Source organism: Pezoporus wallicus, unplaced genomic scaffold, assembly GCF_028554395.1.
Source record: "Pezoporus wallicus isolate ANWC-B61680 ecotype Strahan unplaced genomic scaffold, APGP_CSIRO_Pwel_v1 scaffold_7736, whole genome shotgun sequence".
NCBI lineage: Eukaryota > Metazoa > Chordata > Aves > Psittaciformes > Psittacidae > Pezoporus > Pezoporus wallicus.
In genome coordinates, this window is record NW_026636574.1 from 1,898,636 (window position 1) to 1,920,274 (window position 21,639).

General features: G+C 48.1%; 1 protein-coding gene and 1 long non-coding RNA gene across 3 annotated transcripts in view; one reads left to right on the plus strand and one right to left on the minus strand.

The window, feature by feature from the left end:
- The window catches only part of LOC130594680 (uncharacterized), a 93,974-nt gene extending 85,411 nt beyond the window's left edge, over positions 1-8,563 (minus strand). The window contains exon 1 of the long non-coding RNA XR_008971139.1: positions 8,003-8,563. This is a non-coding gene — a long non-coding RNA (uncharacterized LOC130594680). The remainder of the gene's footprint in view (positions 1-8,002) is intronic.
- On the plus strand, positions 5,398-21,388 carry CAMK1G (calcium/calmodulin dependent protein kinase IG). Of its 2 annotated transcripts, none has more exons than XM_057400711.1 (13): positions 5,398-5,682; positions 9,700-9,817; positions 12,697-12,825; positions 13,300-13,374; positions 14,112-14,250; positions 14,378-14,501; positions 15,031-15,106; positions 15,636-15,748; positions 16,666-16,744; positions 17,168-17,255; positions 18,388-18,821; positions 19,610-19,740; positions 20,693-21,388. In XM_057400711.1, exons 2-12 carry the CDS (start codon positions 9,726-9,728, stop codon positions 19,701-19,703), a joined length of 1,443 nt encoding a protein of 480 aa, XP_057256694.1. In that variant the 5' UTR covers positions 5,398-5,682; positions 9,700-9,725; the 3' UTR covers positions 19,704-19,740; positions 20,693-21,388. The 2 variants fall into 2 exon arrangements, with proteins under 2 accessions (XP_057256694.1, XP_057256693.1); XM_057400710.1 differs by having other exon boundaries at positions 20,762-21,388.
- Positions 21,389-21,639: the final 251 nt, after the last annotated feature.

The window sequence follows — 21,639 nt, forward strand, 5'->3', positions numbered from 1 at the left end:
GGGACAAAACTCTCTTGCTGCCAATTTCACTAAAAAAAGCAGATATTTGGGAGTGGGGAAAACAGACCTAAAAATCACCTTCTTCCCCTTGGCCACGGGGGCAGCTCGACGTGCTTTTAGACTTTAGTCATCATCATTTCCACCACACCGGTATCAAAACACCTCTTGCATCACTGTCGTGCAATCCACGATGCCTGTGTGGGACGAGGGGACCCACGGGGTGCCGCAGAGAGGCCACCCCGCTGCAGGCACTGTGCTTTTGCAGTTGTGTGAGGAGCTGCGAGCGTGTGTTTGGAAACCTCCCCTGCCTGAAACAACTGTGAAAAGGGGGTTGCTAAATAAAGGCTGCGAAGCCGGGGGTGTGCTCGTCTGTCTGCTGACAGCCAGCGCTGTTCCTTCCCGGCATGCAAAACCCCAGCGACATTCAGCACCTATCTGTGGGATTTATCCCTTTCTTCACTCAGCCATTCCAGCCTTATTCTCCAATGTGCTTAGAAAACTTCTGCTTTGCTTTTAATAAAAGGACTATGTCACCTTACAGCAGCCTATCAGCACCTAAAAGGACAACGAGAAATCTGGAGAGGGACTTTTTACAAGGGCAGGTAGAGACAGGACAAGGGGAACTGGCTATAAACTGACAGAGGGGATGAGCTTTAAGGTCCCTTCCAACCCAAACCAGTCTATGATCTGTAGCAAACCGATATCCTGGTTGCTTCTGTGCTACCTGGAGTTTGTAGGTGGCTCTGTGTACTTGTCAGATACCCCTCCGGAGGCAGAGGAACTCACACAGGGAAAGTACTGATAAATGGTGGAGAGCTCACTGTTCAGGAGGCTGTTCAAGAAATCACTTTTGGTGGCTGTCTCTGGATTACCTCCGACTCCCAGGTCCAGCAAGTTGCCATTCTAGATAGTTTTTAGATGAGGGATCTCTTCAGCCTCATTGCCACATGGACTGACTTACAGTTTGCTGGGCTCACTAGTGCTGTTCCTCTGGTGCTTCACAGCAGCTTTATTGCTGGCATTAAAATAAGGACTTCAGCCATTTCACAAACCCAGATTTTAGAAATTTTAGGTTGGAAAAGATGGTTTTCCCACAATATTTGGAACCAAACCACTAAAAAGTAAACTAAAAGGTTGTATTAGTAAGCATGTTCCAAAAAGAAAATACCAGTGGAACTGGCTGGTTCTTAAAGTGGGACCAGTCCACCACCATTTTAGTGGTGGCCTTGGCAGTCCTGGGGTAAAGGCTGGACTTGATCCTAAAGGTCTTTTCCAACCTGGTTGATTCTATGATTCATGGGGACGATCGGGCAAGCACGTGGTGAGGCAGAGCAGCAAGACACGAGGGCTAATTTCTGCAGGAGCAGGAGTGTTTGTTTTGCTTCGGGAGTGATGACAAGCGAGCAAACAAGAGCTGAATTTCACATCTGCTCCGAAGACTTCTCTTACTCCCTGTAAGTAGCCAACACATATCAGGAGTTGGGAAGACAACATGTCTGAGGGATTTCTGCCTTTTTTTCATCAGCTTGCTCAAAAGTGGAAGCGACGTGACAAAACATTTCATACGCAGCCCCGGCGTCCATCTCTTGGCACGTGGGAGGACTGACAAAAGCTGCCTTTGCTTGAAATTGCAAACTGCACCTTGGTAGCCTTGACTGGAGCTCTGTATCGTGGTCCTCGGCTTTCCCACAAGACCTGGCTGAACACTTGGAAGCATTCCCTTTACTCACCTACACGTGAGATGACCAGAGCCATGGCTTAGCAGAATTGGGGTGCCGTTACTCCTAACGGACCATTGGTGATGTTCAGAGATGTTTTTATCTGCCCGGATCCTGCTGGATGTAATTATTGAGTGTATCTGTTTTCCGACCGTTTGGAAATAACTGTGGGATGGTTTCTGGCAGCTAACATGTCTGCTCTGGCACAGGGAATATATCCAAACCTATTTCAGTAATCTTTTCTCTGTTCTCTTTAAAGAGATGGCAGTTCTTACGCGTGAACAGACTACCTTCCAGGTACTCTGTCATCTTGAGACACTCCATGCAGTTCATTATAGCGGCACTAAATCAAAACCATTTCTTGTCAGAGGAACCTTCTCACCTCCTTCTTGTGAAATGTGACAGTGTTCATGGCAGATAATGGCTCTGATGCTCAGGTGACCTGCATGTCTGTCTTAGCTGCACCCTCTAAGTGGGTAATTTTCAGCACAGAATCATAGAATCCCAGGCTGGTTTGTGTTGGAAGGGACCTTAAAGCTCATCCAGTTCCAATCCCCAGGGAAGAACTTCTGCCTAATGTCTAATCTAAACCTACCCATTGAATTTCTACATGCCAGTTTTCTTTCTGATACTTCACCGTGCTCTCCAGACACCATGGTGTCCAGTGTTCCCTTTAGAACAGGCACATCACTGCTGATTCTTGGAGCAGTCTCCACCGCTGTCCCAGGCTGTCCTTGGCTGTGCTTTGCCGTTTCCTACATGTGTCCAGTGAAATACAGCTGCTCCCTCCACAGCTCTCCAGAGAAACAAGTGGTCACAGCAGCAGTTGGCAAGGATGAGCTTTTCCAGGCTCCCCATGCATCACCAGCCACAGTCGCTGTGATTTCCTGAGCCTCCCCTCCCCAGTCAACAGAATGAAGTTTTGCTTCTCATGGATGCATAACTAACCCCCTGAGTAAACAGCTATTCAAACCTACATCATTAGGACTTAATTTTTCAGAAAGCTAATGAAAAGCCCTTTTAGGTTCCTAATTGGCTGCTACTTCTTATTAGTCAACTCTGAGTATGAACTATCAACATGGGAAATGCACTATATAGCAATCATGCTACAAATGAAGAACCTCCTCGCTTTAAAGTCAGTGTCTGCTTTAACACAACAAAGGAAAACAAAGAACGCTTACAGATTCCACTTGAGAGGAATATGCCATTGAATTACCTGTTATTTCAAGGAGCTCATCCAGAATAGCACCTTACCCTGACCAACCTCTCGGAAATCCCCATTGCATTGCTCGCTAAAGTCCTTGTGTATTTATTTTGCTCCAAAGTCCATGCTGGTTTCATTGGCTGTGCTGCAGTGCTCTCTGCAGGCACCAGCCAGGGACTTCCAGAGATGCTACAGCCGAGCAAAGGCAGGGACAAGGCTGGGACAGCCACGTGGGATTGCATTCGTTCTGGTGCTGCCAGGCCCATGGATTTACAACCCTTGAGTCCAGTTCCTGGAAAACCCTGAGGCTGCCAACACTGATTCTTTGGATTTGCTTTCCAAGTTTGTATTTACACCCAGAGCATCACATCTCAAAACCCCTCCGCTTGAAAACCCCCATGCATGTGCCTCCTGCACAAACAGCCCTGCTGACACAGAGTGTTCAGGAGATACTGCCTTTTGCCACTTGTCACAGAAGCATCCAGGTCCCTTCTCAGCAGAAGAACAGGTTCAGGGCTAACGGTGCCTTTCAAACACCTCTGCTGTGATTTGCATGTTGGGCTGCCTGTTTCCATCACACCTCCTCACGTCTGATTCATGCCATTAAGAACTAGATTGTTGCCTGCTCTGCGTGGCTTTGGTTAATAACTGTTATTTTAACTCGAGCCCATTGAGTGCTCAGGAAAAGGCCCTGAACTGAATTGCCTGTTGTCCTGGATTTCTATCAGGCAAGGTCGAGAGCCACCATCTCGATTGATTCTTCCCACAGCAAAGCACACAAGGGACCTTCTCCCTCTTGCTCCCACTGGCTTGTTGGTGTTTTTCTCAGTGTGTTTCTGAAGGCCAAACCCTGAACGCTGTGGATGTGGGGAACGCTGCAGCTCTCAGGTACTGCAGAGCCCTGCTCCGCTTTCCTGTCTTTCAGGCAAGTTTCTTCCTACTTCTGTCTGGTGCCTGATAACATCACACAAACTCCAAGGACTGGAGCGCAGTAAACGCTTCCCTTTGTTCTCATTACTTCTGCCTTAAGCTTCTCCCAAAGCAATTGCATTATCACCAAAGAATCATTGAATGGTTTAGGTTGGATCACGTCATATTTCATTTCATTTCCCCTTAAGCACCCTGCGGGTAACTTGGTGCTTGGGCCATGAGCGCTCCTCTCCTCCACGCAAGGCACACAAAATCCTGGGATCAGACACCAAATCTTATGAAATAAGAAATAAGCTGAGAACTGAGCACCATAGAGACAATAATACTGACAGCATTCAGTTGTTTTAATGTTTTAAAAGTGGAATCAATAGATGGGAATGAAAACAAGAGGCAGAAGTGGCCAGCAGCCTTCTCAGGCACAGCAGCAGAGCAGCCCACAGCCGGGCACAGGAGGGCACCAAGCACCACAGGCACAAAGGTTTCAAGCTATCGGATCAATGCAGATTCCACCGAAACCTGGCACTAAAGAAAACCTTCACATTCAAATCCACATCCAGGAATTCTGACCACAGTCCCTAACACAACAGAGTTACAGGGCTGGAGCCCAGCAGCAAACAAATGAAGAAAACCAAACAGCCATCGCCAGGGAATGAAGCTACTGAAGACGAAAGTATTAAGAAAAATAATGTGATTTTCTAGTATTGCCTCAGAGTTGATTTATTCCTGATATAAAACTAAACTGCACAATGATGGGTACTTCTTTCATGCATTATTCTAGATGGCAGTGTAAATCAGCGGAGTGCAGTCAGTAAAGTTGTTATTGCCATCGAAAAATTCTCCACTATAGAGAAAATTCAAAGAATTATTATTTCCTATATTCATATGTGCTGTGCTTCTTGGGAAGGCACACACACACAGAGGTTTTGAAAGTCAAAACAGAGCTACTGTATGGTTTAAAACAGTCAGAACTCCAGTGATGGAGACTGAGCCCTGCTGCAGTGCTTTTTCTCCATGGTTTAATGTGCCATGTAAAAATGGTGGAGAGCATCATCTTCCCAGTGCTGCAGGTGAGAGGGTTGGGGTGCCAGAGCATCCTGGTGGGAACCCCCATCCATCTTGCGTGGCCCTGCAGAACTCCCAACAAAAGGAAATGGGGCACAAGGGCATGTAGCAATAGCACAAGGGGGAATGGCTTTAACCCGCCAGAGGGGAGACTGAGACGAGCTCTTAGGCAGAAGCTCTTCCCTGTGAGGGTGCTGAGGCGCTGGCACAGGGTGCCCAGAGAAGCTGTGGCTGCCCCATCCCTGGCAGTGCTCAAGGCCAGGTTGGACACAGGGGCTTGGAGCAAGCTGGTCCCTGCCCGTGGGAACTGAATGAGCTTTATAAGCTCCCTTCCCAAACCAGCCTGGGATTCCATGATTTTTGCTACTACCAGAAGTCGTTTCTGTGGTTAAGGCGAATGATTTCTGCCCTGCACCCAGGAACATTTCAGTACCAGCTGGGTGCATGCGAGGAGCAGCCCCCGCTGCTCACTGTGCTCCGCTTCTCCCAGCAGCAGCAGCTCGGGGTCCCCCGGCGAAGCTCTCGTGCTCCCGTGTCCGCGCTGCCAGGTACCGCTGCCGTTATCCACGGCGACGTGCACGCACACCCACAGGCAGCTCGTGCTCCTGGCAATTCACTCCTCTGGAAGCGCTCCCCGGTTACCATCACAGCGGAGCATCTCCTCCTCCCCACTGCCCGTGAGCACCCAGGCGAGCTCTAATCCCTCCAGACCGCGGGAGCCGAGCAGAGGCAGCAGCAGACAGAAGTTCCCTTGTTTGGCTGACTTGGGTAAGCAACACAGCATTTCCTTAATAGCCATTTGCTTTTCCTGCCTGTGCTGTGCAGGGGAGCAGGTGGGATTCTGGTTAACATGGGGGGTTTTAAGTGGGATTTTGTCTAGTAACAGGGAAATACTGGGGGACTTCTCTGCACAGGCTCTCAGCCTCGGATCCTGCACCTCTCGTATTTAGCAATTTCATAGAAAGCTGCCTTCTCACCTTTTACTCCCAAAGTATTTAAAGGCATCTGAAACGGTTACAATGAAAATGGTGATTTTTGCAAGTGTTCAACTCCATGCGCTGCCTTTGGACCGATGGAGCGGTGGGATGAATACAAGATGCTTAACGTGGATTTGTTTTTAATGGCGAGCTCGTGTTTTCCATTTCTTTTGTCCCTGAGCACAGAGGCTGGCCTGGCAGTTCATTCATTCACATGCAGATTGCTTGTTTTGGTGTATTTTTAAAAGCAAAGCCTTTTGATTTTATATTCTCTGTCAACTTCTTGCCCATTCCAAAGGCAAAATCATGAAAGCAGCATGTGTCTTCCCCCTCCACATGGAACTTTGTCACAAGACTATTAATCATGTCTCACAATAATTTTGCTAATGCAGTATAATCCATTCAGAAGCAGAGTGTCTGTCTGCAGATGGATTTGTTACTGAGAGATATGAAAGTAGAACAAATTCCTTCAGGAAATATTTAAGCAAGGTCATAATAACATTCATTACGTTCTAAGCAATGATGTGTCATTTGCTGGAGCAGACTGAGTATAGCAGCCACATTTATTGACTTAGTCTGTAGAAGAGCCCAAAGGATAGGCATTAATATTGGAACTGTTTCCTACTTTCAGCATATACTTATCAGACTGAAATCCTGCATATATTGCTTGGTTTGTTGTGATGGGGAAGAGGGAAACTAAACAGATTACAGCAACGTTAAGTACCTCACTTTCATCTCCAAAGGTCTTTACCTCAGGTCTAATTAACAAGTAGTTCCACTTTATTATGCAATCTTAACACACTTCTTGCACTGTCACAAGGTGAATGGGTGAAAGAGCAAACAGGGACCCTTCTCTGCACTGGGTGTTCAAAATAATGCAGTATTTTTCAAGTGCATATTGGGTGTGCTGTATCCGTGCATCCCACTGCCATGCCTGGAAGTCATGCCCACCAAGCTGGGGGGATGCCCAGGGTGCCAGGGTGGACCTGCCAACCAAGGGATGTCAGGAGTGTGATGGAGGCACACGGATGGATACATCACCTGGCAGGAAAACCTGCCAGTCCAAGCACAAAGTCTGTTTGCCCAACTTCTCTTACAATGTTTTCTACTCCATAAAGTTTATTCAACTAAATAGATAAAAGTAGCTTAAACCCCGTTTATCCATGCACTGTGTACTAGTGCTGAGAAAGGTTAGGACATTGTTGGGCCAGAGCCTGAATAAATAACAAACCCCAGACAACAAATATATCGGACACTGCAGTCTCACAAACTGCTGCAAAGTGCAACAAGTGGCTCAACCAGGTCTCATAATCCTACAGTCACAACCAGACTCTGTGTCCTGCACCATGCCCCTCTGCATACGCTCTTCTATGCATCAAAAGAGGAATAAGGAATAGGTATTGAGAAGAATGTGATGCAAGATGGGGAAGGAGGAAGGTGAGCAAGTATTCATCAACCGAGCACGTATGCAGCTTTACATTTTAGGCAATTCAAACATTTCATTATTGTGCTCCCAAAATAGCAGCACTTTACTCCCCTTCCTCGCAGAAAGGCGAGGGGAGGCAGGAAATGACTGGCTCATGATGGCACAGAGAAACTGAGAAAGCAGGAAATCAAATACACGTGTAGGGAGTCAGAGCTGCTCATCCAGCCTTTCCTCCAGATACCAGCAAAACCAAATGCCGTACACAGAGAGTGACAGAAGGAGGAACTATAAGATGAGCAGATGATTCACAGGAGACTGAAGAAAACACGGTACTACCTTCCTTTGGAAGCAAAATCCCTTTTAAAGAGAAACTTGTTCAATTCACAAGGAATTTAACATGAGAATGTTTAATCCCAGGAGGGATTCCTCTGCACTGTGCTGCTACTGGCCTGCCCCCCATGACAACTGGGCTGTGCTTCAGTGCAAGGGCTGCACAGGAACAGAGACTAAAATACTGTTTGTCCCTGGGGCCAGGCTGACCTACTTGGGTTTGGTTTATTTTATACTTCCTATTCTTTGCTTGACAGTCAGCTGGGACATGGAGAGGGCATCTGAATCTTACCCATCACTCAACACCACACTGGCATCACGCATTTGAGAATTGCTTCAAGTGGATAAAACTCACCTTCCACCAGCAGCTGAATGCCTCTGCTGAAAATCCTCCTGACGTGACCGTCCAGATCTGTTGAGATCTGGGGTGGGCAAATGGCTGCAAAAGAAAACTTCATTTGGGGGCTCAAGGTGTTGGCAGAAAGGTTTTTTTGTGAAGAACTTTTGATCCGCACTGATTCTAAACAGGAAGGGATGGCTGGGTCTTATAAGGAGTTGCATTTCTAAGGGTTACACATGCATCACAATCTAGAAGGTAAATAAAGGTCAAGCGCACACTGGCCTTTGGTGGCTTTATGGACTGAAGCCTTCAACTGTTTACAAGTGCATCAATTCTGGTTTCAATAATGTCAAATTAACCTTTAAAAAACTGGGTCAAGGAGCTGGAAACCCTGAGCCCATGCTAATTCAGGAGATGAACTAGGTACAGGAGGAACTCAGTTATCTCAACTGCCTGTCTTGAAACAAGCTCTTCCAGCTTTTTTTGCTGCTTTAATACTTCTGCCTTTCCCAAAACACTTATTTTTCCACCTAAGATTGTGCTTTGCCTTTCAAAGGCTCAGCTGCGTCCCACAGGCTTTGGTGCAGCCATTGCTGCTCTCAGGAAGTGTGGTGCTCCACATTCCAAGGGGATGCTCCCCATGCCAAGGGTGCTGCTGTCACCACCCAGCATCCCCCTGCCTGGGGATATTTTCAGTGCATTTCTTTCATACCCCGATAGCATGGACAAGCCACTACTTTCATACATTCTTGTCTAGCCTGGGGGCTTCATTCTCACCTTCCAGCTACTTCCAGATCTGTAGATCTGTTAGACCTGATCTCATTAAGAGTTCTTAGATGCTTGTATAACATTTCACACCTCCCAGACCTTGTGTAAGCCCTAACTAAGTCCCCCACTGCTCCGGTGAGCTCCCCGCAGGCAGACACTGTTACTTTCTCTATTACAGCCCTGCTGCCCAGCCTGCACTCTAAAGAGCTTAGCGGTGGGGAGCTGGGACCTGACCAAGGTCAAGCGTCCCGTGAGCAGACAGGGCACAAAGCTGGGCATCTCTCTGCCTTCTCAGCAGCCTGCCGGCACCCTGCTATCACATCAGCTCCCTGGGAACACAAGGCAGGGGGAAGGTTGTGACTCAGAGCAGAAGCAATCTGTCAATTAACACAAATAAAAGGTGACAGCAGCGCAAACTGCACAAGACACAGCAACAGAATGTTTTGTATCAGTTCCCCTCCCTGCAGTCACGAGCTCTTTTAAACTATTTATTATTTGAGCAATAAAGCAGCTAAACTATAATCCACCTCCATTGCTGGTTGCACCTAACTTGTAATCCATTAAGTCATAGATGCTTTAGTTAAAATTAGCAACCATTCAGCAGGGCTTTTTTAACCACTAAATATGAAGCATAACATAAACATTTGTAATTGCCAACACGTGCTAAATGAGTGTACTGACAACAGAGGATTACCATATGGTCACCAGTTCCTACCCAGCTGAGCTGGTACTAGGCTGCACTGAAGGCTGGAGCAGGACATAACAGCAGGGACATGGTCAGCACAAGCAGTCGTGAGTAGCAAAACCAGCACAGAATTTCTCATGCTTGAAAAGTCTGACTGCCCTTGCCAAGCCAGCACCCCTCAGAGCATCCCGAATCCAGCTAGCCTGTTCACGCGAGCACCCTCCACCCCAGTCACCTCTCCTTGTCCTCTTCCTCACAGCGTCCCCTGCTTCCACTCTGGAGGAGATGGGTCGCAAGGAAGAGGATGACAGCAGCTCCTGGAAGAAACAGACGAGCAACATCCGAAAAACATTCATTTTCATGGAGGCCCTGGGATCGTAAGTACCAGAGCTGCTCTGCAGCCAGGGCCACGGCCAGGTACTGCCTGCCCAGCCCCAGGCAGCGACTCCAACCTGGGCCAATGTCACAAGAACCCGACCCCCTCTGAGCCAAGCCCCAGTCTCGAGGTGAGGGGCTGGTGCCCGTCGCTGCTGCTCTGATTCATGGCTTGCACTTGCCAAGCAGCACCAAAGCGGCTCCTTCCCACCCAGCCCCGCAGCACGGCTCCAGGCCAGCTCTGCCCTTTCCTCCTGGCCCTCCAAGCCTGAGTGGCAGCTTTAGTTCAGTTTTGCTCTTTTCCTGCTGGGTGCACTGGTCCGCTGCGGCTGCAAGGTCAAGCAAGGTCAGGGGATGGCTCTGAGAGAGGTATCCTAATAATACATCATCTATTTAGCTCAAACCCTGACTCAGGTGGGGGATGAAACAAGAACAAGGATGTTCGAGTTGTACCATACTTCTGTGTGAGTTAACTGCTTAATTTGCCTATTCATGTGCATGAGACACGACAACATTCCCAAGGTGGCGGAGGTGGAATTGAATTACCTCCACCAGTGAGTTCTGTCACGGCCACATTTTCTGTGACTTGAGAACCCACAGCAAAGCTCCCACAAAACAGCTACTCCGGAGCTCGGTGCCATTTTAAATCATTATGTCCCTGGTCAGCCTCGGAAAGGAGTTAAATTATCCAGCAGCTTTCCCCAAAGGAATGAGGTTGGAAAAAACCTTTGTTCTCTCCCAGCCAACTTGTTGAGTCATCATTTTTTAATAAGGGGCATAATTATTATAAACTGTTTGGGACAGATATATAGAACAGATGCCCCAGCATCTGATTTGTAGGTTGTTCATTTCCTACTATTGCATTAACAGGAAAATTCAGCATTAGAAATTGGGATTTTTTCCCACATGCACCACTTGAGCTGGCTGAAGAATATAAATGAAGATCCAGGACCTAAAAGTACCTGGAAACTTGCTATCACCTTCCCCCAGCATCCACCACTGCTGGATTAGCGACCTTAATGGGAATGTCCCTGCCTATTCCCTGCGAGCTCTGAGGTACTTGAAAGGCATCTCCATAAAACAACCTTCAGAGGAGAAACAAGGAAAAGGTCTCAACACCACCTTTTTGGGTCAGAAGAGAGAATACTATTACGTATTATTGACTGAGTGAAGCAAAGGTTTAAATTCATCAGAAAATCTATGAGTTTCGGGGTGTTGGTTTGGGGTTTGGGTTGGTTTTTTCCTTGCTAGGAACCAGCCCTGCCACAGCCAATTCCTCACAACCCCAATGGGCTTGCACATTGTTTCAGCAGCACCTAGGGCCCCACTGGAGGAGGAGGAGGAGGAAAGCAGAGCCAAGTGAGGAGCTGCCTTAGGCTCCTGCTCCCCATCACCAGCAGCACCACCGGCTGCCACTCACTAACAAAGACACATGAGCCAGAGGGCAACAGCTCCATGTTCCAGTCTGTCTGCACAGCACGCTGGGTTCTTTGCTTAGTAGGTTACAGGAGATACAGCCTTTGTTTGCTGGGTTTGCTGCAATAGCATCCCAACCCAACCAAGAAGATGCTTCCACTGCACTCACCCTCCTCACCCTGCCCTCCAGCTCCCTACCTGACTTTGCAGACTCAGTGCCAAGTTCCCTTTAACTGCCATCAATTAATCTGTTGCCCATTTGATGAGGATTACTGAGGACCAGCCTGGCCAAGTATGCACTGTCACTGTCCTGACACGTGTGCTCAGCTGCCTGAGACAGACCTTTAACAGGATTACGAGCTTTAGGCATGTTATAAATACCTGCTCATTGCTGCACTGAACCTTTATCAGGAACATACAAGACACTCATTGTCACATTGTCACTAAGGGTACACAGGTATTAGCAGAAAAGAGAATGCTAAATGAAAATATTAACTGATGTTACCTGGTTATTTTGCACTTTAGATACACAGCACATTAGTTGATATACCCAAACTGCAACCTAACTGGGCTCTCTCATGCAATTCAGCTAGCTCAGCCCTCGGGACAATGCTGACCAGGACAAGGGAAGGACTGCTTTAAGACCATGGGGGCTTGGAGGAAGTATGGTTTGTATTAAGCAGGAATTTCGGTTAGAGTGGAGGCTGTTGGGATCTTTCCATAGGGGATGTTTACCCCAACAAGGAGCCAAGCTGCACACACCTGTTAGTGATGTGGTTACGGATGCAGCCCCTCACTTGGCCTGGGAAAATTCCCCCAGTCCCAACAGGCTGAAGAGCAGCAGTGCCCTGAAAGGCAGTAAATAAGAGACCATGGACGATGCCTCCTCCTGCATGCACCCAAGGTGCGGGCTCAAACCCTGTCTGCCAGCTGCTTCCCCCGAGGTGTGCTCCAAACCCAGCACAGCTGAAGTTCACCCACAGCCTCGCACACTCACTTGGCTGCCTCCACAGATGGACCTGAAGAATGGGATTTCATTTCATTGCAGGGGTCCTTTTTGTCCGGTACCTCAACACAGCTTTGTGATGGACAACGTAAAATTAAGCTTTTCACTATGAACAGAGAAAACTGGGGGAAAAGGGGGTATCTAAATCTTGCACTGAATGTCCTAAGTTTGGGGCTGCTGGAGAGCATAGAATCACAGAACAGTTTGTGTTGGAAGGGACCTCAAAGTTCATCCAGTTCCAACCCCCTGCCACGGGAGGGACACCTTCCACTAGAGCAGCTTGCTCCAAGCCCCATCCAACCTGGCCTTGAATCATAGACCTTCGAGGTCTATGATCAGCATCCACTTAAATTACTACCATATTGCTTTTTCTTGCTATTTCCTCTTTCTCTCTGTGAGTATTCTCCCAGTTCACAGCAGCAGCCGCTGCTGAAATCCAACTCCTTTTCCTCTCTGCAGAGGTGCCTTTTCTGAAGTTTTCCTAGTGAAGAAAAGAAGCACTGGCAAGCTCTTTGCTCTGAAATGCATCAAGAAGTCTCCTCTCACAAGGGACAGCAGCTTGGAGAATGAAATAGCAGTGCTGAAAAAGTGAGTATATAGACATTGTAATGTAAAGTGGGACAAATATCTTTTCCTAAGGTGTGTGGCTCTACAGTAATAATATATATTTCTTTTTAAAGGATGTATAAATGTTACTGTGAATTAGCAGATTAGCAAAGTTTCTGCCCTCATTCCTTGGCTGGGTTTGTAACCCCAACAGAGCCATACATCCTTGCAGGGACAGGACAAGGGCAATGGCCTGAACCTGCCCGAGGGGAGACTGAGATGAGCTCTTAGGCAGAAGCTCTTCCCTGGGAGGGTGCTGAGGCGCTGGCACAGGGTGTCCAGAGAAGCTGTGGCTGCCCCATCCCTGGCAGTGTTCAAGGCCAGGTTGGACACAGGGGCTTGGAGCAAGCTGCTCTATGGAAGGGGTCCCTGCCCGTGGCAGGGGTTGGAGCTGGAGGAGCTTTGAGGTCCCTTCCAACCCAGACTGCTCTGTGATTCTGTGATCTATCTTTGCAGAATAAAGCATGAAAACATCGTGACTTTAGAAGATATTTATGAGAGCACAACCCACTTCTACCTGGTCATGCAGCTGTAAGTATCAGCAGAGCCACTTCTTTGAGGGCCACAGAGGAAGAAGAGTGGCAGGACGAGGATGATGTACCCTATTTCCCCACCTACACACCAGAGTCCCTCCCATGTAAAAGCTGCATGCCCAAACACCCCTCACTAAGGAGGCGAGAGCCGCATGGGTTGAACTAACCAGGACCTCAGCCCATGTTGGTTTTAGCAGCAAGTTTCTAAACCAAGATTAGGATCTATTTATGCAAATTAATTCAGCACAGTTTAGCAGGGCAGAGACAGAAGCATTTCTAATTAAAGCTGTGCCACGCAGGGTTTCTAGAAATGAAAATGGGCAACATGTCAGCTGCAGAGAAAGCAGCTCGCTGTGGGCACCAGCTCCAAGCACCAGGCTGCTACTGCTAACTTGCAAATTTAGCTAAAGGAAGCAATCACACAAAAATCCCCACATCTCCGCTTGTGTAGCAGAGCCTGGAGACTCTGCTGGATGCCTGCAGCTCAGACCTGCTGGGATTTGCCTTGTAAATTACCCAAGTTCCCTGGGCTTCCCACTAACACTTCACTGGTACCCTGAAATTGCATCCAAGAGCATCCATCAGCCTCACAAAAAAACTGCTGCTCAAGGCCAGGTTCTGCTGCAGGTAGAGTTGTACAAGGACCAGAAAGTTGGCTTGCCCAACACAACAGCATGATTTGCTCTGTTTCATTACCTTTTCAGTCTTCTCCTTTCTGAACTCCCATTCCCACAGGGTATCTGGGGGAGAGCTCTTTGACCGCATTTTGGAACGAGGAGTTTACACCGAGAAGGATGCAAGTGTGGTGATCCACCAGGTCCTGACAGCCGTGAAGTACCTCCATGAAAACGGGATAGTTCACCGGGACTTGAAGGTGAGACCTGTCCCTCAGCAACAGCAGCACCCCACGGAGCTGACGTGACTGGAGCTTCACGACCTCTGCCCCTGGCTTCCCCATTTTCCACCACACATTCCAACCTCTAACCACTGTGTGTTCGCAGCCTGAAAACCTTCTTTACCTTACTCCTGAAGAGAACTCCAAAATCATGATCACGGACTTTGGCTTGTCTAAAATGGAACAGAACGGCATCATGTCCACTGCCTGTGGGACTCCGGGATACGTTGGTAAGCCAGGGACCAGGAATGGGCTGGTGCTGGTGGACTGTCTGGAAAACAAGGGTTGTGCATGTGCAGTGCATTGTGTAGCAGAAAGGAAAAAACCTTGTCATTATTAACAACAGCGTGTTAGTCACAGATGCAGTGCGTGGACCACATAAAGACTGGGTTACAAATGAGTGCAGAGACTGAAAAAAGCTCAAATTGTTCAAAAGTGCAAAGAAAAGGATAATTTTCAGAGCAATCGATTTCAGCATGAATCATGTAGTGAAAAAATACAAAAATCATTTTAACACCATGGGATTTTGTGTAATGTCCACCAGATTGGGTGCACAGCTTACTGGTTAAAACCTCAGGATGCAGGCAGAAATTGTCTGTGGTACTTCCATTCAATGACAAAATCCAGCTGGGGAATGGGGCTGTTAGTGGCCCATTCTGTGGCACCTCAGAGGCCAAGTGTACAAGAAACTGCTGATTTTCCTTGTATTGGATAAGTTATTATTGCTTAGAATTGTCCTTTGGTTTTGCTGCTCTGCAGCCCCTGAAGTCCTTGCCCAGAAGCCATACAGCAAAGCCGTAGACTGCTGGTCCATCGGAGTCATTACCTATATCCTGTGAGTAAGAGCAAACAACATCCCACTTATTTCCCCACTCCTCCATCGCTTCATACACCTCTGCAGAGCAGCAGTGCCAGCGGAGGCGATACTGGACCTCCCATTTTGCTGCGGGTATTCAGCAGCGCTGTGTTCTTCCTTTGCACAGATTCACTAGAGCATAGAAATTAAAGGGATGTGGGGAATCAAGCACTGGAGTGGAGATGAAAGGAATCACATTTTCTCTATTATGTGCCTCATGCTTTGTTGGGTTGTTTTTTTTTCCAGTTGCCTACAAATATCATTCAATCTTCCCTGGTACTTTTTGTTTCATTTCCTCCCACACCATGCAGCTATGTACCAGCTGTGGCCTTGTCCTTTTGCTGCTGCAGTTAAGTTTTTAACTCTTTTCTGCAGCTTTACCAACACATTTAGATGTGAGGGACAGATGGGTGGATAAAACAGCCTCCTCTGTTACTCACTTGTGTTGTCTGCCGGGCTGCTGTGGATGCCAGCACTGAAGGACCACTGGCTTTCTGCTCTGTTCCAGGCTGTGTGGGTATCCTCCTTTCTACGAAGAGACTGAATCCAAACTGTTTGAAAAGATTAAGGAAGGCTACTATGAGTTTGAGTCTCCGTTTTGGGATGATATCTCCGCATCAGGTAAAGCTGCAATCCAGAGCCCTGTGATCTTTGACATCCCCAGCAGGGATAGGAAAGGATGAAGTCTTGAACTGATTCACGCACACAGCAGTGAACCCCTAGATGTGGGAAGTGATTGCAGAGGCTCCCACCACCACAGCAGAGGCGTGATGACAGCAAAGCCAGGCTGCACTGGCAGAGTTTGGGGTGCTTTGAATCCTTCCTGCAACGCAGAGGCTGAAGCCTCTGTTAATGTAGCTCTGATTTTAATAAATGCCTAGTGAGCTCAGAGTGGGCTTAGGTTTCCCTTGGAAATAAGGGAACTCCAGGTTTTTCACCTTGTTTTCCTGTTTGCATGGGGGTTCTCTTCTTCTCCCCTTTCCTTTTCACCCCATCAAGTCACACTTCCTTACAGCAACACAACGAGCCACGTCAGTCACCGCTGCACCCTTCCACCAGACGAACCTGCCCGTGTAGCTCACCTGCATGGAGTTTACTGAAACCAGCACCTTAGCAGCGTGTTTTGAACATCAGTCTTTGATATATACAACAAAAGTAGCAGGAGGTTTGTCAGGACTTAATAACAACCACTGCGATCCTCCCTGCAAACTAAGGGAAGAAAAATAAGGGAGGGATAAGGGCTCTGCAAGGCAACTTCTAAATCTGCTCAGTTTGCACTTTCTTATGGTTTTTCACGTTATGTTTTAGGTGAACTCAGATTAATGTAGTTAAATGTGAAGTTTAATGTTTTTTCACCTGGAGCCTTTCAGCACAAACATCTCCCTTTAACGACATAACGAAGCAGTACAGCACCTTCTTGAGGCCGACCTTTGTGATGTTTACCACTAGCCTTTGCCATGCCCCGTTAGGCTCGTATCCTGGAACAAGCAGAAAATAACCTTTTTCTCTGTGCTTCTTTCTCCTCCCCTCCCACCCAGCCAAGGATTTCATCAGACATTTACTGGAGAAGAACCCCAGCACGAGGTTTACCTGTGAGCAAGCCCTGCGGCACCCATGGTGAGAGCATCAGGGCCCCGGCAGGGGCTGGTGGACAGGGATTTACCAGCCTCCGCCTCTGGCTCCACGTGCTCAGTGATAGCTGGGAACAGGGGTGTCTCCTCAGCCCCCGTTATTAACGTCACTGCCTGCCTCCGCATGGCCCTGGGTGTTTCTTTCTTGTGTGCTTAGAAAGAAAGTGATGAATAATTAAAGATGCAATTTGTGCATATTTGCCTCCATAAACAGAGGCAAGGAAGAGATCCCACCCTGAGCTTTCCCAAGCTTTGAAGTGTGTGTTTGCGTTACATTTTGTTGCTGTTTCTCCTTGGGGTTTAATTATTGCTGATTGAACGTACAAAGCAGTTAGTTGCCTCCAGAATGTGGAATGCCTTACAAATGCCATCTGCCTACGAGCCCATTTTCTTCTCTCCCCATCTGCAGGATTAATGGAAATACAGCCCTCCACCGTGACATATACCCATCTGTCAGTGCTCAGATCCAGAAAAACTTTGCAAAGAGCAAATGGAGGGTAAGTCATTCACTGGTGGAAGCCCAGAGCCATTCCACTAACAAATGCCAGTTGCTGTCATCTAGCAACACGCCGGGCTTCAGCTGTGTGGGGAAGCACCCAAAAGCTGAGATCCTGCAAGGGCTGCCTGAAAACTGGATGCAGTCACTGTTTATAGCATGTTGGGACTGAGGTTCCCTCCTGCAATGCGCACTGGTAGGTTCACCACAAACACTGCACTACAGTGGCCTCGCAGGGAAGGGGGAAAGGGTTATTTGCCTTCAATAGTGAGGGAGTGAAGTGGGTGCTCCATCAGCAGATCTTTTGGGGAGCCTAATTCAGCTTTTCCTCCTTTCAGCCTTGAAGATAAATCGGTGCTTCCTTTATATCAAGATTTTTAGCAAGAATTTAGGTGGAGAAAGGCATGCCAAAGGAACCATGTGTGTGACAGCATTTTAAGTGCATTCAGAATTCAGTGCCAGCCTCTGTTTCGTAGTGTGGTTACTTTACCCCTGATTTCATAGAATGATTTGGGTTGGAAAGGACCTTAAGCTCATCCAGTTCCAGTTCCAACCCCCTGCCACCTGCCATGGGCAGGGACACCTTCCACTGGAGCAGGTTGCTCCAAGCTCCATCCAACCTGGCCTTGAACACTGCCAATTTCCTACATGATTTCTGCATGAAATCTTTTTTTTTCTCCACGATTTCCTCATGTAGAAGTGGCTGTCATCTCCAGAAACATCATCAGTTTGTGCTCAATGGGAACCACAGTGTTTATGCCAGGAAGGAGCACTTCCCACTTTCCACACACTGTGCAGTCATCTCAGGGGGACATCCCCTTTGTCCTGCAGCCCCCACCCAGCCTGGCATGGAATCACAGAATCAACCAGGTTGGAAAGGACCTTTCAGACCATTGAGCCCAACCATTGCCCATCTGCCGAGCCCACACTAAACCATGTCACTAAGGGCAAACCGATCTCTCTTCATGGCTGCTCCTAATGATCTCCACTCACAGCCACCCCTCACAGTGGCCCCACACTATAGAGCTGCCCCCCTTACCCCTCATGGCCACCGCTCATCTCCCCTCAAGATGCCACCTCATGGCCACCCCTCTCGCAAGTTGCTCACTGCGGGGTTCTGTCTTCTCCCCCAGCAAGCCTTCAACGCCGCCGCCGTTGTGCACCACATGAGGAAGCTCCACATGAGCGTTCACGCAGCGGCCGAAAGCCCCCTGCCCGATTCACAAGCCTCGGAGGCATCCAGACCCAGCACACCCATGGCAGCCACCCGGCCAGCGACACCAGAGGAAGACAAGGAGACGTCAGTGCCTCCGGACCCCTCTCAGGCCTGTCCAAACCCTCCTGCTCAGCTGGAGCAAGACACAAGAATGAGAGAGGAGAAGCCGCAAAGCCCCTCGGAGACCGGACCCACCGTCCAGCGCACCGGCAGCAGCCTGGTCCTGCCCGACAACCACAGCCCACCAAGCAGAACTTCCTGTGGCTGCGGTCCTGCCTGCATGGGGCACGAGAAAACGAAGACATCTTTCTGCTCCGAGACGGTGCTGCTTAAAAAGTCTGCAAAATCCCAGTAGGTACCAAGGCATCGGCCATAACTTCCAACAAAGTGCATGGGAATAACCATAGAATCACAGAAGAGTTCGGGTTGGAAGGGACCTTAAGATCATCCAGTTCCAACCCCCCTGCCATGGGCAGGGACACCTCACACTAAACCATGGCACTCAAGGCCTCGTCCAACCTGGTCTTGAACACTGCCAGGGATGGAGCATTCACAACCTCCCTGGGCAACCCATTCCAGTGCCTCAGCACCCTAACAGGAAAGAATTTCCTCCTTAGATCCAATCTAAACTTCCCGTGTTTAAGTTTTAACCCATCACCCCTTGTCCCTTGTCCTGTCACTCCAGTCCCTAATGAAGAGTCCCTCCCCAGCATCCCTATAGGCCCCCTTCAGATACCATCTCTGGAAGCAGTTGCCTGGCATGTAAGTTGCCAGCCCAGGTGGAGATAGAAAGGAGGGGGGAATAGGGACAGAAGCACATGGTTTGATGGCAGCTGCGTAGCAGTACCCAGCCAAGTGTTTATGTGCTTGTAGGAACTGCCAGAGCCTGCAATGAGCTGAGGCACCAGGGCTCTGCTGCCACACTCCATTGGCTGGAGCACATTTGCTTTCCAGAAACCAGGACTGCCTGTGCTTAAAGCTGCTGATGCCAATTACTCAGCTGGTGCTGATGTCCTTTACTCAGCAGCTGATGTCCTTTACATTAAAACCACAATTTCCCTTCACCTGCAGAATGATCTTAAATATTGCTGTTTCTCTTTTTTGGCTCTTTCTCTTCCAACTCTTCCATTCCCAACCAGTCATTTCAAATCAGAAGTCCTCGTTCCCATGAAAACCAGTAAACACTCTTCTCACTGTGGCACTGGCCAAACTGGGGTTTGCCTGATCATGTGAGGAGGAGACAGGCACCGGGCTCCCCACATCACCAGCGGTAAGTGCACAGCATCCAGTCACCTTCTGCTCTCATTAATCCCATTATGGCATGGAAAAGGGAAAGGCACAAATAGCCGAGTGAGTGTGCATTAAATACATCAACTCAAAGGGTTTTTGCAACAGAAAAGCCTTCACTGAACCATCTTTCAAGGAAGAAAACATCTTCCAGCTTCCACCAAGGCCAGTCCAGTGACTCTGAATCCAACCTTTATATCACAACAGGGTTGCCCAAGGTACATGTGAAAGGCAGCCAGGCACAGACCTGTCGTATCAAGTGCTACAATTACACAAAGCTACTCAGTGAGAATCCCACTGGAAGCAAACAGCTTCATCAGCTCAGATAAAGTCTTTTCAGCTGGGTCCCAGTTGTGACCATGGGCAAAGGGCTGACAACAGGCTGCTGGTCCATGGCTGGGCATAGGCAGGGCATCCCTGCAGCCTGAAGGGCCGTGCCCTGTCCCAGTTTGGTCCAGGCAGGTCAGTTTACGTCGCTTTGTTGTCAGAGACTGGAGCATGGAGATGGTTTTTTGTAGCTGAGCATAGTACAACCATGAACATTTTGTCCTGCTTGACCACAGCTTGGCTTAATTCTGGCCTAGCTAAATTGTTATGATTGGTACCACATTGTATATGAGCAGTAAAAAGTACTGCTGCTAGATCCTGCAATAAAGAATGTTCCTCAAAGTGGAGCATATGCTAGCATAGTGCTGTGCAAAGCTACATAAAGTGAGCTACCTCCTGTCTTCTTGTATGACACTCTCTTCTGATGAGATTGTATGAACGGGACTGTAATATACAAAGGATTAATAGAAAAGACAAATGCAAGTAAGATCTACTACAGGCTCCAGAAAGGTCCATTCCAAAGATCAGTCATCTAATTCCCCTTTATAACTAAGGCACACAAAGGGATCTAAGCTGTTCCTAACCCCCATGCTACTGCTTATTAACAGAGCACATTTTGAAGGTAGCAGCCTAGTGAAACAAAGTTCAATCCTCAACTGAAATCCTGTCTCTTGCAGAAACAGAAGGGCTGTTTTACTCTTTTCTGCACTTCAAAGCCAGACATCAACAGTGCAAGCAAGAAAGGAGGCTGTGTCCCGCCGGGAAGCAGCATCTCAGAGAGCAGCGACCAACTGGTGACGAGCAGCACATTAGTCCCAGGAATCCATCAGTGCAGTGACCTCGGGGTGTTTATGGATCATTAAAGCTGGGAGAAGGCAAGGGAAAGTCTGAGGCTACTGCTAGCATATTCAGTGTACATTATCCATACGACATCGCTCAGTGCTGTAAGCTTTTGTTTTTGGTATACTGTTTAGTTGTCCAACGCGTAATAAGTGCACTGCACAATGTAAATCCTATAAACCGAAGCCATGCAGAGCTTTACTCAGTGACAGGTCATTTTTACAATCTTCACCCTATCCACATCTTGGATTTTGGATAGCCCCAGGCTTTGGCACTCAGAAGCTCGGCATCCACCAGCTGCCCGGGCTGCACGGTTCTCACTTCAGCTACAAAAGGAGAGCTACAACCTGCTAGCAATCTCCATATGTCTGATAATAATCACAGAAAGGTTTAAGTTCCCTGCTTCCAAGTCTGTAATTGCACAATAAATACTTGCTTAATAAAGCTGAGTTTTGTTTTGTAAAGTGCCTCTTGGTTATTCATAGAAATTTGATGTGGCAACGGTCTATTAAGTCCCTTCTAAAGCATTCCCTGTGCATCTGCAGACCTGCTCCCTCTGGTATTTTTCTGGCACAGCGTTATGTGGCAACTAAGCAGATTGTGGCAGAAAGTCAAACAAGACATTTGCCTTCACCTTTGAGAAGGAGATTGCTTTTCTCTTATTTGTATACATATAGGTATGTTGTAATTATGCTGGAGATAAAGTGCTCCATTT